This window comes from Oreochromis niloticus, linkage group LG1 (assembly GCF_001858045.2).
Source record: "Oreochromis niloticus isolate F11D_XX linkage group LG1, O_niloticus_UMD_NMBU, whole genome shotgun sequence".
NCBI lineage: Eukaryota > Metazoa > Chordata > Actinopteri > Cichliformes > Cichlidae > Oreochromis > Oreochromis niloticus.
This window is the reverse complement of record NC_031965.2, coordinates 7924909-7943888: the sequence shown is the minus strand read 5'-3', so window position 1 is coordinate 7943888 and position 18980 is coordinate 7924909. Positions and strand designations below refer to the sequence as shown.

General features: G+C 40.4%; 1 protein-coding gene across 3 annotated transcripts; it reads left to right on the top strand.

Moving 5' to 3' along the window:
- Positions 1–1571: 1571 nt before the first annotated feature.
- Positions 1572–18300, top strand: ankdd1a (ankyrin repeat and death domain containing 1A; the record flags this gene model as incomplete). 3 transcript variants are annotated; one of them, XM_019348119.2, is given in 7 exon segments in its annotated part: positions 1583–1792; positions 8498–8601; positions 10858–10956; positions 12437–12535; positions 12662–12766; positions 14726–14824; positions 18202–18300. In XM_019348119.2, coding segments are annotated over 7 exon segments (639 nt in total), but the record flags the coding sequence as incomplete, so codon positions are not given.
- Between the last annotated feature and the right edge of the window lie 680 nt (positions 18301–18980).

Here is an 18980-nt window from a genome sequence, read left to right as displayed (position 1 = left end):
TTCAGTCTTACAAACCATTTGAAGCATTTATTAACAGTGTTACATATGCTGTACTATAGCTTCCTTCCTATTATACTGTAGTCGGATATAATCGTCCTGTTGAGGTGAGGGTTGAAATTTCTTTGTTATTTTTTTCACCTTTGTTAAAATTTGTTAACATCACAACAGCAATTTAAAAAAAAAACTTATTTTAGAAATAAAATATTTTAGAAATAAAACACTGGCTAATTTGGTGTGATAGTCAACCAAAACAAACTTAAAGTATATTTGATCATTAAAAAAAATAATCAAACAATAAGTGTTTCAACAAAATTGACAACTATTGCACTGGGTGCGAGTCTCCCTGAGTCTCACCCGTGTACACGTTAAACCTGTCTTAGCGTTTTTATTCTGACCTGAGTTGCAATACAGGAAATCTCCTGACACTGCCTGTAGCTTCAAATTTACAGTTTTTATGTGATTAGCGTGTTACTTGGACTGTTGTGACTGTTGTGTGAAGTTTATCATTTTATATTAATAACAGTTTCAGAATAGAAATTAAAATAACAACAGCACTGGGTTAAATTGTTCCTCAAGGAGAGTGCTTCTACTTGGGCCGAGGACCAGTGATGAGAAATGATTGTAGTACCTTTTAGCTGTTTTCAGTGGATTAAAGACACAAGATCATTAGGTTCATTAATTTGTTCAGATTCAAATTCATTATTGGCCATTTTGTGGGATAGCCATTCAGACAGCAGACCAGATATTCAGATAGAGATTCAACAAACATGTTATAGAATCAATATGACTAGGCAGTTACCAGCTGCCTCTTTGTGCCAAAACCATGCGAGGAAGAAAAGAGATGGTTTTATAAAATCCAAAGTAAAGGAGGAGACATGAGAAACACAGGAAGAAACAGAGAGGAGACAGCCCCATTATGACTCGGGCTTGGACACGCTTTAAAAATTGCAATATTCATTTCAGTTCAGTTTTATTTATATAACTCTAAATTTACACTGTAAAACTAATACAATAATACTGAGAGACCCAACAATCAGACGACGCTCCCCTGAGCGTGCACTTGGAGTCAGTGGGAAGGAAAAAAAACCCTTCTAAAAGGAAGAAACTTGTAGCAGAACACTGTTCGGGGAGGGGCAGCCATCTGCATTACTGAATGGGTGAGGAGGGGGAGAGAGGATAAAGACACTCTGTGGTAAAGAGACAGAGATCAATAATGACTAGTTACTGAGTGCAAAGAGGTGAGTGAAGAAGAAACACTCAGAATCCCTACACCTAATGCAGCATAACTAAGGGAGGATTCAGGGTCACCTGATCCAGCCATAACTATATGCTTTATCAAAAAGGAAAGTTAACCCTGATCTAAAAGTAGAGATAGTGTCTGTCTCCCGAATCCAAATTGGGAGCTGGTTCCAAGTGAAATCTATCAGGCCAAAAATCAATTTTAGATAGATATATCTGTTTATTAAATATTTAATTTATGATGAGTTCAGTCCATAGGTCACAGCAGTTGGTGACGCGAATGTCACGTTTCGCTGTCTGCCAGAACAAGACCGGGAAGCGTCGTTTCTTCTTTGAAGAACGGCTCGCTTTATTTTGAAGGTATAGATCGGATATGGTGTTTCTTTGGTTTTGACATGTGTAGCTTGACAAATGTACTGACGTTAGCACGCAGGATAAACTTGTGATGGAGAAGGATAAAGAGCTGGAGTGATGGAAGAGGAGACGGGCCGGTAGAAGCGGCTCTAAAGAGCAGCAGTCATGGGGGATGAGCTGCTGTCGGAGGAGGATTTCTGTAAGTATTTCTGGCCTCGCTCAGCGCAGGATGTCCGTCTGTGGCACAGGGACAACCCACCCGCACGCTCAGCCAACAGCCTAGAGGCACATTTTATGTATTAGCAGTTTGGGTAATCTGATCTGTATAATGGCTGGTATCTGAACCTATCACATTTTATTTTTCCCAATAAAGCCCCTGTGATTATTGTGTTGCTACTGGAGTTTGAAAAAGAGTGACTGAAGTAAGTTGGTAATTTGCTTTCCACACTGCAATTAACAGGAAACGCCGCTTGGAATTAAAAGTGCAGTTTCACAGATTTCTTTGTGTGACTGTGAGTAAACTGTTGAGGATTTTAAATTCCTGTCATCAACATTTATAGTCAATATGATTTCTGAGATTTCTTTTCTGTTCTAATTGTTTTTGTATCTATTCGTTTAATTGTATAGATTTTGCACTGAAAAAGCCTGTTGGTACTTAGCATAATAAGAAACCATTCATAGCTCAGGATACGTTTGGAACAGGAGATGTAACTATACTCAGTATAAAAGATGGATGTAGATAATCACCCACAGGTTTGGCTATTCTCATGTTTCATACTATCTATTTTTGAATCATTTACTGCTGTTGAGGGTCTTTTGAATGAAAAGGGGTGGAAATAAACAAGCCATCTTGAGGACACTGCTGCCTTTCTCTACCTGAAACAGGTGTTGCATGCATTGATTCAAAACCAAAATCATCTTTATTTGGCCAAGTTTGTGCACACAAACAAGGAATTTGACTCAGGTTCACTTTGCATGCAAAAAATAAACATTTTTAAATAGGCAATATATAAATAGTCATATATACAGAAGGAGAACATAAATACGAGGAGAAGGTAAAAAGTAAGAAAAGTACAGGTTGCAGAAGGTCTTAAGAAACTATACAAACTATGACAAGTTACAACTGGGCATGAATGAATGATAGATATAAATAGGCTGAACATAGAGCAACCGGGATAAACCTTAAGTATTAATTTTTAATTGTGCAGATTGTGCATATGACCTGAGTCATGGCTGAGTGGTGGCTGGTTTTTGTAAACATAAATGGCCTGTATTTGTATAGCGCTTTACTAGTCCCTAAGGACTCCAAAGCGCTTTACACGTTCAGTCATCCACCCGTCCACACACACATTCACACACTAATGATGGCAAGCTACATCATAGAACAGTTTATGTCCAGGATCTGCAGAAATGTTTTCTGCTTGAGGATCCTCTCTGATTGTCTGTCACAGTCTGGCCCTGTCCTGCTTCGTGGCTAAGCCAAACCAGGCAATGATTGATGTACACAGGACAGACTGGATGATGGCAGGATGGATGACCATCAGCTCCTGTGGCAGGTGGAACTTCCTGAATTGCTGCAGGGAATCCAGACAGACTCTGTGTGAGGACCACTTCAAATCTGTGATCCACAGTGGGTACTCTATTGTTCAGGATGGTGAGAGGGGGGAAGGCGTGGGGGGTCTCTGAAAATCCAACGTTATTGTTCTAGACCAGACCAATGAGCACCAGACCAGTTTGTCACCCTCCACAAAATTTGTAGCAGAGGGCAGCCAATGATTTTTCTGGGCAGTGTTATTACCCTCTGCATAGCCTTGCTTTTCTCAGTAGTGGCCTGTGTACCAAACACCCAGTTTGGGGGCCGAGTTGGACTGATTGAGGTCGGTTTGTGAGGAAGTCTTTGATCCAGGAGCAAGTGGTAGGGGGGATATGACGATGGTCTAGTTTGCCGATGAGAATGTCTGTTTATAGTGTTGAATGCTGAGCTGTAGTCCACAGAGACCAAACTGAGCAGTCTACCTCAAACTGAGCAAAGGTGTTGAGCTCCTTTCGCGAGTTTGAGGGTGCTTTTAGGGTTTTGGGGGGGCTCTATCCTCTGTAGTTAGTGAGGGCTTGGATACCCCTTCTCAGGTTAGCTCTGGCACTGTTGTACAAGAAACTGTCCCTCAGAGCCTGTACTCGTCATCTAAGGTTTTCGGTTAGGAAAAATGTGGATGATTTTAGTCACTGTCATGTTCTAATGTCATGTTGAGAAGTTGAAACACAGTCTTTGTTTTACCAGGTCTCGATTTTTATAACTGGGTGCATCGGGCTTTTCCTGCTCCAGCTGGGTTGAAGACACAAGTGTGCTTTGTAACGGTTTTTCGGGCAATTTCAGTGATATTCCAATACAGAAGCTAGAGACATACAGGTACACCGGGGGAGATGTTGGAACAATTTGAAAATTCAGGTTTGTGGAAAAATAGTCCTGCAGGTATCAGTACAAGTGACTGTGAGATGATGTTGTGGCAGGTATACTGGGACCTTAATTTAAACATTGTATTAAATTAAGTTAGCCCTCTGGGCTTTATGCTGGCCATTTGTGTCCAGTTCACTTTCTCTTCTTTTTCCTCCCCGTTTGACCTTTTTTGCTGTGTTAATGCATTTGGAGTAAAATGAACATTGGAAACCATGAAAACTACATTCAGCTGTAAAAAGCTGATGAGTTGTAGTTGCCAGCCAGATAGGCAAGCAGTATGGACATACAAATTTGTGATTGTGATAACTCCATAATGAGAGTTTTGAAATCGATACCATAGGTGTTTCTACTAGGAGACTGAGCAGCTGATGGTGAGTGGATGTCTTGTGATGGTGTGTCTAGTTCAGGAGGTAGACTGGGTCGTCTACTGATCGGAAGGTTTGTGGTTCCATGGCTGCGACAGTCTGCATGCCAGATATCCTCTGGCAAGACACTAAGCCCAAGTTGCTCTATGATGCATCCATTGGAGTATGAATATGTGTGAGTGTTAGATGGAAACCAATTAAGCGTTGAAAAAAGCGCTTGTATGAATGGGTGAATGAGGCATGTTGTATAAAGTGCTTTGAGTGCTCTAGAATAGTTAGTGGTTTCCCACTAATGCAGAGACCATGCACTGCAAACCACTAGTAACTGGTTTCACACCAGGATACATACTCTATTAAATTGCTCACATCAGCAGCATGAAGTCTGACTTTTACCTGTTTATAACAGAGAAGGTGATTCAGCTGCAATGAACCCAAACAAACTTGCATGGGATCCAAAGGTGCGAGGATTGGATGGACGTGGATGAAGTGAAGATGAGAGCCTACACTGAAATTCCAATTCTAGCTGCCATCTACTGCTCAAGACATTTAGTGGCAACAAGAAAGGATGGGCCATATTTAATGCTAGGATCCCCTCTATTGCTATTCTCACATCAGCGCTAATGTCCATTTTAATGACAGGCTCACCTGCCTGGGACGCTTTAGGCATGATAAGCTGACTGCATTTTGCATCCTGTGGGAAAAAGAAGTTGCTCGTCTCCCCCTGTTGTTCAATCCAGTACAGGGGTGTGTGTGTGTGTGTGTGTGTCGACTAGCAAGTTGTATTTTATTTATTGTTACTCACTCCATACTGGGCCATGCACATAAGCGCAGACACACAATGGATCTTGTTCTTTCATATGGTCTGCCAGATCGAAAAAAGTTAAACTGCAGCTGTCATTTCAAATTTTAACACTGCCAGTGTCACTACCACAATACTGTTAAAGAGGCAAAATATGAATATTTTGCAAATATCATTTCTTCCAACAGCCATAACCCACATTATTCAACACCTTTGACTCTGTTTCTGTTTAGACGCTTCTCCTGATGTATGCAATGGTTTTCTGTGTGTTTTTTAAAGGTTGCCACCACAATGGCTCTTATCGCAGCCCCTGATTCGCCTCTCTGCCTCTGTCCCTTCTGCTGTTTTTACTCAGTTTGAGCCTGTGACCCTCTCACTCTTAGAGGATGTGGTTCGCTATATTAAGTCCTCAGCTCTTTTTTTTGCCTACTATAGGGCAGGCAGTCTGTTCTCGCTATTATAAACAGCAGTCTGTCCTCTGGTCCAGTTCCTGCAAATTTTAAATGTGCAGTAGTGCAGCCATTGCTTAAGAAACCTGTTCTTGAGCACACTGTACTGGCTACATAAAGGCCTCAGTCCAAGCTGCATTTTCTTACCAAAGTTTTAGAGAAAATTGTATCATGTCAACTAAAACATTTTCTAGATAAGAATGGCCTCCTGTGGGTCAGGTAAAACCCTTTATAGTACAGAATCTGTATTATTAAGGGTGTTTAACAACATCCTGATTGCATGTGACTGGTAACCTTGTTGTTCTGGTTTTGCTTCACTTAACTGCTGCCTCTGACACAATAGACCACAACATTTTTAATATTTTGACTACATCATCTAGTGGACATTGGTGGCACGGTGCTTAAATGGTTTAGGTCTTATCTGGCAGATAGAATTTCCTCTGTAAATCTTTGCAGTTCTGAAGCATCTAATGATTATGTCATGTGGCACCCCACAGGGCTCAATTTTCACATTCAAATTTTATTTATCATACACAATCATACACAGTACAACATGCAGTGAAATGTTTATTTCTGTGCAATTCTTGACCATTAAAAATACAAGAACACACTAAAATTAAAAATTCAAATTAAAAAGGTGTGCAAATCAGCCGTGTGCAGATTGACAGTCTTGGATCAAACAGTCAAAAACAATTATTGAGGTATGTTATTGTTATTGGTAAGTGCATGTACAGTGATGTGTAGAGATTGCAGTCCTACACCTGGTTCAGGGCCCGGATAGAGTGTGGCAGCCAAGAATGAGAACATTGTCAGTCCTCTCTGTAATTCGTGTTCCATTAAAACTGAGTTAAAGCCGCATTAATGAGGTGCAAGATTTTTCTACTTTAGTGTTACTCTCCTTACAGATGTTGTTGCTGTGATGCTGTTTACACATCAGCTCTGCAGAGGAGCTGAAGAGTCCACCCTGCTACTCTTACAGTCTAACACTCATAATAAAAGTACAGTAATGTTAGTTAGTGACTCTGTGGCCCAGTGGCTTTACTGTTTCTCATATAAACCATTTCTAAACTTCTGTTTGTTATTTATGTTTCGTTAATCTGAGTTTATACACCATGAATTCGACTACTAAAAAACATAATTTTTGGATTATTTTGACTATGAGAAACAATCAGATGATCTTAGTTTACTGTTTGTCACAGACTATGTTGGGTCAAAGTTACCAGGAACAGTTTTTTTTTAACCATTTACAATATTTTTACAGTCAAATAGAGTAACACCTGTTGTGTCAAAAGTGACTGGGAATATTTTGTATTTCATATGTTGCCCATTTCTTTATGCTGTATTTAGACTGTTTGCTTGGCATATACTGTTCAAAAGGGCAGCGTCCCCTAAAAGCCACCAGATGTTCCTCCACTGTGACATTTGGACTTGGAATATAGATCAGTGGCTGGCCTGAAAATATTGACTGACCAGACGCTGCATCCCACATTCATCACTCAACATCCAAAGACTCATCTATACTTTGACCTGTTTCTGGGTTACTTCCTTCCAACTTTCTTTGTAACTCTGTTTTTGTTTCCCCTTCATTTTCCTCAGGTTTGCCACTGTGGTTTAGATAAACTCAGTCAGAAACAGTTCAAAGCAGGATTTGATGTCATCATCCAGGATACAGCAAATTTTGTAGGTGCTGATGAAATTTTCAGCAGAAAACCTAACGTGATTGTCAGGTGGGGATAAGTTCCTGAAGTTCTTGAATGTGACAGCAGCATCATCTTCATCACTGAATTCCTCCTCATCAGTTCTTGGTCTGAATTGCACAAATTATATTCTGTGCTGTCTTTAGCTTCTGACACTTCCTCCTCTAATTCATCCTCACTGTCAGTTTCATTCTCTCACTTGTCCTCACCAGTGTAGTGATCAAATATGTAATCAAGAGCCTCACTTAGGGTATATCAACCTGCCCTGGTGTTGCCACATAGTTGTCTCAATGCTTTTTGGGGGGGGGGCTTTGCTTCAAAGAAAGTATTGTAAACGAAATCTACAAAAAAGTGTAATGCCTTTGAAACAATGTTGCAACTGTTTGTGAGAACTGCCAACACAGTTGGAGTTGTTCCGTGGAAGAGAGGTTCTACTAGGGAAAATGTTTCCGTAGTGGTTCCCAGGGAACCCAAGGGGTGTGTTTGCGTTTGTGTGTGTATGTGTGTCCAACTGAGCAGTATGTACCTGAACTCAGTTATTAACACTACTTTGTACACCAAGAGTGTACAAATATTAATTGAAATACACCAAATTTTTTTTGTGTACTGGACTCTTTTGTGGACAAAGTCATGGAATGTTCAGGTCAGTCTGATGAAACCTTTTTCAGTGATAAATGTTTTAAATGGGTCAGATTTGACCAGAACACAACATGAGGGTGAAAGAAAGTAGAACCAACAACCATACTAAATTCATTTCCTTTGCAGCCATACATGTCTCCACAGTTACAAATGGTAGCACAGGTCATGAATGCCGATAGAGATCAAAGACTTAGCTTTAACTTCAGGCAAAGTGGTGCTGGAACTTGAATGTCATGCTAAAGTCCCTTTATGTCAAAAGAAACTGTGGCAGAAGTGAATTGTTTTGCCACTTTTCATTTATTTGTGGCCTGAGCATCATTCAGGCTCACACATTCACATAGCTTATTTAACTCTTTCTGCACCCCCGTCTTCCTCTTGTAAACTTTTTCTTGTATTATTAACTTTTATGCAATGGGTGGGGTTAGGCTCAAAGGTGATAAATGGCATTCCAACTCCAGCACAGATTTGACGCTTAGGGTTTTTTCTTTGTCTGATTTCAGTGTTGTGGTCTGAAAAGGAGTTTCACGATGCTGCAAAAAGAAATGACACATGGAAAATGCAAGAACTCATCAAGAAGGGTGTGGACGTCAATGCCAAAAACAAAGTAAGCATGCTGAAGCACAGACTTTTCTGGATGTCAGCAGTTGATGCCTTTAAAAATCAAGGCCTTGGGTCTTATTTACTCCTCTAAATTCTCATTTTCTTTTCTTGCCTAGTCTCATTCTGTCTTAGTCTGTTGTATGGCCCAGTGTGTCAGTATGTCTGGTCTGTTGTGTATGAGTTTTTCTGCACCTTTAAGAGTCTGCTGGTCCTGCTTCTGATTGGGGGAGCTGCATCCCAAACAATTTTTCTGGCAGTTGTGGCTGAAATATTAGTTGGTCTGCTTGACTGTGGTTTTGTTTCAGCAGAACCCCTAATTTTCCCCCTAACTTCTTAATTGGAGTTTGACACTGCTGATATTTTCTTTTATCCTTTTCCTGTTTTATAGAGTTCAACCACAGTTGTTTGACAATAAATGGCGTCAGCCAACCACTAACCATGAGTGAAAGAAACGTTTTGCTATTATTATTTATATGCATATACCAGGGTATGTAAACTTATGAACACAACTGTATACTAACGTCCTGTCCCAGGATGAACACGGGCTCTGATAAATATCTGTCCTCTGTTGTCTAGAGTCGGTCACTATCTTTCTGGTTTTATTCACATTCTGGAACAGATTTCTCATAAACTGCTACTGCTCTCAGTTCCTCGTCCTGCTCATCATTTAAATATCTGACCACTGCAGAATTATGACACTATTTTGTAACTGGTGTGATACACAGTTGTACTGAAAGTCTGAGGTGAACAAAGTGAACCCTTGACCAATATTCAATTTCAAACTAACCGGAGACCATATTTTCATTATATTGTCGTCTCGATGAACCAGAGTTGCTTTGAAGACTCCTGGGTTATTTATGTATGATGAAGTTAATAGTATGTACACACGGTAAACTCTGTTTTCTGTATTGCTGTAAGTCCACTCAGCCTTTGTTAAGATAATCGAGCGGTGAAGACTGTTATGATGAGAATGCTTTGAAAGTCACTTTTGCTAGATTTTTGGAAATGACACTTGTGCGTTCAATGAAAGCCTGCTACTGCATTTCAGGAAGTATGTTTTTGTAAATTTGTCAAAGAATAACTAAGCTGTCCTGGTTTTGGTCCACCTATATGCATTGATGGATAATATTTTAAAATATAATATATTATATAGTATACTAAAGTCCTTTTTGAGATAATGCCCTGGTTATTGTCTTGTGGACTATTCAGTGTTGTTGTTGTTTTTATGTAATTACTTATCAAATTTAATTATCAGTCATCCCTAAACATTTGAACCAGTGATAATCAGAGAGACATTAAGTTTGGTATTCTGACTTGTTTTTGGTATATGTATCAAATATACAGAACATGATTCACCAGAGCCTCCTGCAGTTTAAAATGATATGTGGCTATACCCAAAAACCAGGTAAATGGTATCAGTTTATAGGTTTACTGAGAAAATACTCCTTTGAATTTAAACTTCAATCTCTAATCTTTATTTTGAGTTGTTCAGACCAAACACTAAATATTCCCAGTGACTCTTTTGTATTTTCTTTAACTAAACTTCTTTAACTCTCCCTCCCAATGTTACTCAGCATCGGATCCCAGAGCTGCGTTCTTAGCCCCCTACTGTACGACCTGTACACCTATGACTGCACACCAACCCACCCAACCAACGTCATCGTCAAGTATGCCAGTGACGACACCATGATTGGGCTCATAGAGGCAGAGAACTCGTCCCGCTGGTGTTCAGAAAATAACCTGAAGCTTAACGTCCTTAAAACAAAAGAACTCATATTAGAGTTTAGGAGGCACAGACAGGTGCACTCCTCTCATTATAAACAGACCCCTGGCTCCTTTCGATGTGGAAGCATAGTGGCTCTACATTGAACCCCTGCCGGATGGCTGTACTCAGGGAGAGGCCAGCCACCCTCCGGTGGAAACTAATTTCTGCCGCATTATCTCGTCCATTCACTGCCCAAAGCTCATGACCTTCGGTGAAGGTGGCTTTTACACTCAGCTCTCTCTTCAGCACAACAGACTGGTACAGTGTTCGCATCACTGCAGCCAATCCATCTGTTGGACCCCGAGATACTTAAACTCCTCCACTTGGGGCAGTAACTTGTCCCTTACTCAGAATGGGCACTGTACCCTTTCCCAGCTAAGGACCACAGCCTCAGACTTGGATGTCCTGATTCTCATTCCCGCCGCATCACATTCGGCTGCAAATGGCACCAGTACGATTATTGTCTTGTGTGTGTGCGTGTGCGTGTGTGTGTAGGTAGGCCGAAAAGCACTGCACTGGGCAGCAGGAGCTGGGAATGAACAGGCTTTGCGTCTCCTACTGGAGTATGATGTGGACATCAATGAGACTGACAGTGTAAGTAAACTTGAACTGATACAAGAGCAATTTCTCACTTCCTTAGTTACAAAATTCCTTTATAAGTTCAAGGGGGAAGCTGAAAGTGGATTGTATTCTGTTGCAGATGTGGATAAAGACATCTGCACACACCTGTTCCTGTTACAGTTTGGGTCGGTGCATGCATAGTTGGAACATTGTGGGGTTGTCGGCAAAGGCTAGTCCGTGCATGCAGATGTTGTGCTCATGCGGACCCTACTAGTCTTGTAAACGTGGTAACAATAACACGCCCATAACACCATTCCTTGATATGGGGAATAACATACTGTGGATTTGTATTCTTGCTGAAGTTATTTTACCCTAGGTTTTGCTGTCAGTCTGACACATCTAGCACAGAAGGCTCTTTTTAAATGAACAGTAATTACATTGACATTTAGGTCATAATGGGTAGTGACATTTTTAGAATAGTTAGAATTATAGCCAGTAGCTTTGTCTGTGAATAGCCCTGCAGCGATATCCTGCTTGTAAACCCATGTGTACAGTAAGAATTCAGTAATCTAACAGTTAGCTAAAAAACATGCCTTGAGTTAAAATGGTTGAAGTAGTTCCCATACTCACCTGACAGGCTCGATTCCACTGGGTCTTCCAATGAGCAGCCACACCAATGTTTGCCAAAGTTGTTCAACTGGTAGTCATACATCAGTATCCCCCTGCACTGGTTCTGGTTTACAGGGGGTACCATCAGTTGTCTCAGTCAGTGTGCATGAGCAAATACCTTCCCTTGTTTAGGACGTTCTTGTATGCTTCAGGTTCTATTACAGCTGCTGGTCATGGTTAAAAGACTGTTCTTGTTCACAGCAGATGGCCGCCCCTCCCTGAGACTGGTTTTGCCGAAGGCTTCTTCTTGTTAAAAGGGAGTTTTTCCTTCCCACTGTTGCCATCGTACTTGCTCATTCGGGGTCATTTGGCTGTCTGTTTTCTCTGTATTATTGCAGGGTCTTTACCTTTAAATATAAAGTGACTTGCAGCAATTGTTTATGTGATTTGGCACTATATGAATAAAACTGAATTGAAAATAGAATTGCTATACCTTGTGAAAACCATCATTTAACATAATCTTGGAGAAATTTGACAATGATGGGTTTGTTATGCTGTCTGTGCATGTAAAGAGCCAAAGTTGTGTTAGCAACATAATGGAGTTGTTTCTGTCCTGGATGCAGTTTTCATCTTACTGTCACGCTCTTATCCTTTTGTGCAATAAAAATAATAATGTCCATATACAAAGTGTGGACCGTGCCACTATATTTGTCCTCCAGCACAAACTAAATTCAGGTGATTGTAGCGCAAGTACAACTGGAATCGATAGGCAGGCAGACTAAATTCCAAGGAATTTAACTACTGGGAACCAGTCTTCTAAAAGAACCGGTTTTGATTACTATTCCTATGTCAGACATTTTTCTCTGTGTGTTCTGATTCATTAGCTTGTAAATATCGTCCACAGTTTGGGATGAATGCTCTGCTTCTGGCATCCTGGTTTGGTCACCTAAACATCCTACAGATCCTGGTGTCTTGTGGAGCAAAGCTCAACTCTGAAAACAAAGTAAGAGCTACCATATTTCATTGAACTGTTAAAAAATCTGAATTTAAAGTTGTTTTTTAATTGGGTTGCAATACCACTTATTTTTAACAAGGTCATTGTCTTGACCTGATATCCTTTTTATGTTAGGATGGTCTGAATATGCTGCACTGTGCTGCTCAGCGAGGCCACATCAGAGTATTGGCGTTCATCTTGGAGCACCTAGAAGGCATCAGTCTAGATGGAGTTGAAAAGGTGACAGACTACTAGCTTTACAAAGCAATTTTGTACTAACTGAGTTATAAAAAGAACAAACACTTCCTTTCTTTTCTCATCTCCTAGCAAAAAATTATTAGCGCAAAATACACTGCCCAAAAAAAGGGAACACTTTCAAAACATAAAATCATGCTGGATATCTATACTGATATGGACTAAGTAATGTGCTACGAATAAAGGATGCCACATCATTTAATGGAGTGGAAGTGAAAGTCAAAATGAAAAAATGATGCCCTCACATATTATTTTTTCAGTGGTGTAAAACTTATTCAGAAAGTTTCAGCAGTTAAATATAATCCTACCATTATTTTGGGCCATGCCCTACTCTCTGTCAATCTTGAAACTTCACTACAAAACTGATACCTGGCCTCAATGAGATTCAGTCTGATGTTGCTATTTGCTGACAACTTTGATAAACTTATTAAATCCTCAATAGTTGACTTCATTGCATTAAACCAAACAGAGAAACAGACAATTTTATATTCCATGCTTTGGGAATCACTAAAGCCTATCTCCTTGAGGTTATCATTTCATTCTCTGCCCATTTGAATAAAACTTGTAAATCCAATCCTTTGCAGATGGACAATGCCTTAATTACTTCTTCAGAGACCTTTTTTACGTGCTTGCTCTATGCATTATGAGTATGGCGACAAGTCAAGCCAACTTCTATCTTATCAACTATATCGCAACATCTCCTCACGTTTAGTACCAAAGATAAAGACTCAACTGGACAGCTACAAAAAGATCATTATTCAAGTCTGTTTTCTTTAAATGTTCTCAGACTCTCAACTATACCAGTCAGAAACCCAGTAAGATGCTACTGGGATGTCAAAATTCTTTGACAATCGTGAGTTTATTGCTGATAATAATGATTATCAGGTGATAGATGCAGGATAACAAAGCCTCTGGCCCCAACTGATTCTTCAAAAAGTTCCATACTAAATTGGCTCCAATAATACATTCAGTCTCTCTCAAATCTTTCTGATGTGAACTCCGTCCCACCTTAAGACGAACGACTATAAGCCTGCTCCTGAAAAGGGATGAAGAACCTGAGCTATGTACCTCCCACAGACCTCTCTCTATGATTAACGCTAAAAATCTTGCCAAAGCTTTAGCCAAAAGACAAATAACATTCTCCCATCTATTATTACACAACAACAAACTGGATTTAAGGGATGTCATTTCTTCTGGTTCTTCTGTTGATGGTTTGAGGCACTACACAGGACTCTTCTGATCCTCAACAGGAGGAGAAAGCACTCTGTCTTGACATGGCTGATGCAAGGAGGACTCTGAGTAGAGTCAATACAAAGAAGGCCTCAGGCCAAGGTAACATATCTGTGAGATGTACAGATCAGCTGGTTTATGTTCTATCAGAAACACCTCACTAGATCAAGCCAAAGTTCTATCATGTTTCAAGACTGCCACTATTGTCCCAATGTGGAAAAAAACTCGGAACACATCACTACTGGCCTGTCGCACTTTCTCCTATTATGATGTAGTGCTTTGAGAGACTGAAAAAAAGAGCACATTAGCTCCAGATTCCTTCCCCTTCCAGTTTGCCTACTGGCCAACTCACTCAAATGAGGATGCTATCTCCTTGGCTCTGTACCGGAACCTTGCACACCTGGAGAAGAATACCATCATCCCACAGCATCTGGTAGGCAAACTGGGAGCCCTAAGCTTTAGCCCATCACTATTGTATCCGGTACAAAGTGCTTTACTACTTAACTGACCAGATCAACATTCCAGAAATTTAATTTAGTTGATGCTATACTCAGATGAAAGTGTTTCCTTACATTTTTTGAGCAGTGTATAAGCAGTATATCAATAAATCAAGCCGGAAATGAATGGAATGTCTTATTATATGGATATTAATAGAGTTATTATATCTTGTTTGTATACACTATATGTAACATATGTGTATGTCTTTCTGCTCAGTCAGGGAAGACAGCACTACACCTAGCTGCTGAACATGGACAGCTTGAAGTAGTTGAATTTCTGATTGGAATGGGTTACATACATGGTTTGAAGGACAAGGTAGATATGCACACACACACACAGACACACACTTTGAATCAGCATATGTTTTTAGCCATACAAGCAGATGCTGTACAAAAAGCTTTGTTAGGCTCTCCCTCTCAGTGAAGGCATTAAAACTATGAATGAACACATAGAATTATAAAGTAAACAAAAAAAGTGAGAAATAACTCAAAACATTTTTTATATTTTAGATTCTTCAAAATAGCCACCCTTTGCTTTGATTACTGCTTTGCACACTGTTCGCATTCTCTCCATGAACTTCATGAGGTCGTCACCTGAAATGGTTTTCCAACAGTCTTGAAGGAGTTCCCAGAGATGCTGAGCACTTGTTGGTCCTTCTGCCTTCACTCTGCAGTCCATCTCATCCCAAACCATCTCGATTGGGTTTAGGTCAGGTGACTGTGGAGGCCAGGCCATTTGGTGCAGCACACCATCACTCTCATTCTTGGTCAAATAGCCCTCACACAGCCTGGAGGTGTGTGAAAAATAAATGATGGTCCAACTAAACTCGAACTGGATGTGATGGCATGTCGCTGCAGGATGCTGTGTTAGCCATGCTGGTTCAATGTGCCTTCAATTTTGAATAAATCCCCAACAGTGACACCGGCAACGCACCCCCACACCATCACACCACCTCCTCAATGCTTCACGGTGGGAACCATGCATGTAGAGACCATCCGTACATCTTTTCTGCACTGCACAAAGACATGGTGGGTGGAACCAAAGATGTCAAATTTGGACTCATCAGACCAAAGCACAGATTTCCACTGGTCTATTGTCCATTCCTCGTGTTTCTTGGCTCAAACAAATCTCTTCTGGTTGTTGCTTTTCCTTAGTCGTGGTTTTTTAGCAGCTATTTGACCATAAAGGCCTGATTCACACAGTCTTCTCTGAACAGTTGATGTACAGGGTGGGCCATTTATATGGATACACCGTAATAAAATGGGAATGGTTGGTGATATTAAAGTCCTGTTTGTGGCACATTAGTATATGTGAGGGGGCAAACTCCTCAAGATAGGTGGTGACCATGGTGGCCATTTAGAAGTCGGCCATCTTGGATACAACTTTTGTTTTTTCAATAGGAAGAGGGCCATGTGACACATCAAACCTATTGGTAATGTCACAAGAAAAACAATGGTGTGCTTGGTTTCAACGTAACTTTATTCTTTCATGAGTTATTTACAAGTTTCTCTTTGTTCACAGCCATTGACATGTTGAAGAGGTTAACACGTGAGGAGCGGATCGAAATTGTGTTGATATCTGGTGAACGCAGTAACCGGGTCATTGTAGCAGATTTCAATGCAAGACACCCTACGAGACCACCCATCTCCCATGCTACAGTTAGCAAACTGCTTGCTAAGTTTCGTGAAACTGGTTCAGTGTTGGATTTGCCAAAATGTCGATGCAAGAAAACTGTCACTAATGAAGAAACATCAGTGGCTGTCCTAGCTTCATTCAGCAAGGTCCCACAGCGTAGCACTCGCCGCATGTCACTGGTGAGTGGCATTAGTCGAACATCCCTTCGGCGGATATTAGCTACTCACAAATGGCACCCTTACAAACTCCAGCTACTGCAGCATCTCAACGAGGATGACCCAGATCGGCGCACAGAATTTGCAGAATGGGCAAAACAAAAATTGGAACAGGACCCTCAGTTCACGCAGAAGATTTTGTTCAGTGATGAGGCAAACTTTTATGTGAATGGTGAAGTTAACAAACAAAACCACCGCTATTGGTCTGACACTAACCCACATTGGATGGATCCCTCCAAGACTGTTGGAACAACAAAAGTGATGGTTTGGTGTGGTATATGGGGTACAACGATAGTGGGTCCATTCTTCATCAATGGAAACCTCATATTTGAAATTGCTACATGATGATGTGTTTCCCTCTTTATGCACTGAAGCTGGCATGTTCCCTGAGTTTTTCCAGCAAGATGGTGCACCACCACATTATGGGTGCCAGGTCCGAGCATTCCTAGATGAACAGTTTCCTGGAAAGTGGATTGGTCATCGTGGGCCAGTTGAATGGCCCCCAAGGTCTCCCGATCTGACCCCCTTAGACTTTTTCTTTGGGGTCATCTGAAGGCAATTGTCTATGATGTGAAGATACGAGATGTGCAGCACCTGAAACTACGGATACTGGATGTCTGTGCTGGCATTTCTCCTGCGGTGTTGCTATCAGTGTGTGAAGAGTGGGAGAAGAGGGTTGCATTGACAATCCAATACAATGGGCAGCACATTGAACACATTTTATAAGTGGTCAGAAACTTGTAAATAACTCATGAAAGAATAAAGTTACGTTGAAACCATGCACACCATTGTTTTTCTTGTGACATTACCAATAAGTTTGATGTGTCACATGGCCCTCTTCCTATTGAAAAAACAAAAGTTGTATCCAAGATGGCCGACTTCTAAATGACCACCATGGTCACCACCCATCTTGAGGAGTTTGCCCCCTCACATATACTAATGTGCCACAAACAGGACTTTAATATCACCAACCATTCCCATTTTATTACGGTGTATCCATATAAATGGCCCACCCTGTAGAAATGCTAAAACTCTGTCTGGCATTTATCTGGGCTCTAATCTGAGGTGCTGTTATCTTGCGATTTCTGAGGCTGGTGACTCACATGAATTTATTCTCAGCAGCAGAGGTGACTCTTGGTCTTCCTGTCCTGGGGCAGTTCTCATGTGAGCCAGTTTCATAGGGCTTGATGGTTGTTGGATGGTTGTTGGTTGCTGGACTGACCTTCGATTCATAAAGTAATGATGGACTGTGGTTTCTCTTTACTTAGCTGGTTGGTGCAAACTGCACCGCAAATGGCTACTTGATGATTGCTTCAGAAACTTGCCAGTCCCTGGACTTGGACTCAGATTCAATTAAATTTATTAAGGCTTAGTTACCCGTCATTGTCTTCTAGATACAGTTTGATTCACAATTATATTTGTGATGTTGGCACCTTGGGGAACAATTTTAATACATTTATCTGAAAATATCTGTGGCTTGCTGTGCTGGTCATTGTACTGGGAAATCATCCAACAATTCTCTGCTCAACTTTGGGTGAATTAAATTTTGGTATTTTGCCACATGTTACTTGCTGATTATTAACAACTATCTGTGTCTATACAATGTGCCAGTACAATCTATTTACCAAATCTGTTTACCAAACTTGTTGGTGTTAGCTGATATTTTATCACTTATGTTTTCTGGGTTACATTTGCCTCAAAAAAAAAGAAAGTGTAACCAATAATAATTGTTAATTTTATGTCAACCTACAGATGTCATCACATCACATGGCTAGGTCAGCCTTTTATATATATAATCTATCTACAGTATGGTTATTACATACTGTTATGTCTGGAATACAGGAAGAAAACACGCCTATGCATCTAGCAGCAAGCAAAGGGCACGCAGAGATCCTACAGAAGATCCTAGAGACTGGTGTCAGTGTGGATAAAAGGAATATAGTAAGTATGATGATGAGCCTGTACACTTAAAGAGGTATGTTCAGAAACCTTTAGGAATCCTTCTCTTCTGTGCATGTTTATTCATTTTAAACAGTATAAATTACATTTTCCCTATCAGCCCACAGTGAAAAACCCATTATGACAATGTTAAAACGTGTCTTTAGTAAATCTATAATATTTATTAAACACAAAACATCTCTTTTAAAACATGTCAGAAGTCTTTACATATGTTCTGTTGATACTGTTGTTGTCTGTTGTCTGTTGTTGTTGTCTGAATTCCAACCTTAAGAATATTTCCTGAAATAATGGTAGCATTGCTAGGAATTGCTTCTGCGCTTTGTAGTTTTTTAAGGTAAACTATCCTTCAGCCTCATCCCTCACAAATGCTGGTTCAGTTTTCCACAAGAAATTCTGTTTGTTTTTTAGTTATTTCTGTTATTTCTATTAGTTAGTCAACAGACATAGTACAAGATTTACAATTATTGTAAGAAGTAGAAAATATACCCTATGCTTTTGTTAGACTCATTCCCATACACTCCCATGGAAACTCCTACACAGTTTCAAGTATAAAATGTCTTAATGCATGCTCAATCATCCAGGTAAGGAAATCCCAAACAGTTGATTCTGTTCATCTGGACGTAGCGTTTTCAGTGGAAGAAACGTTTTGTCACTCATCCAAG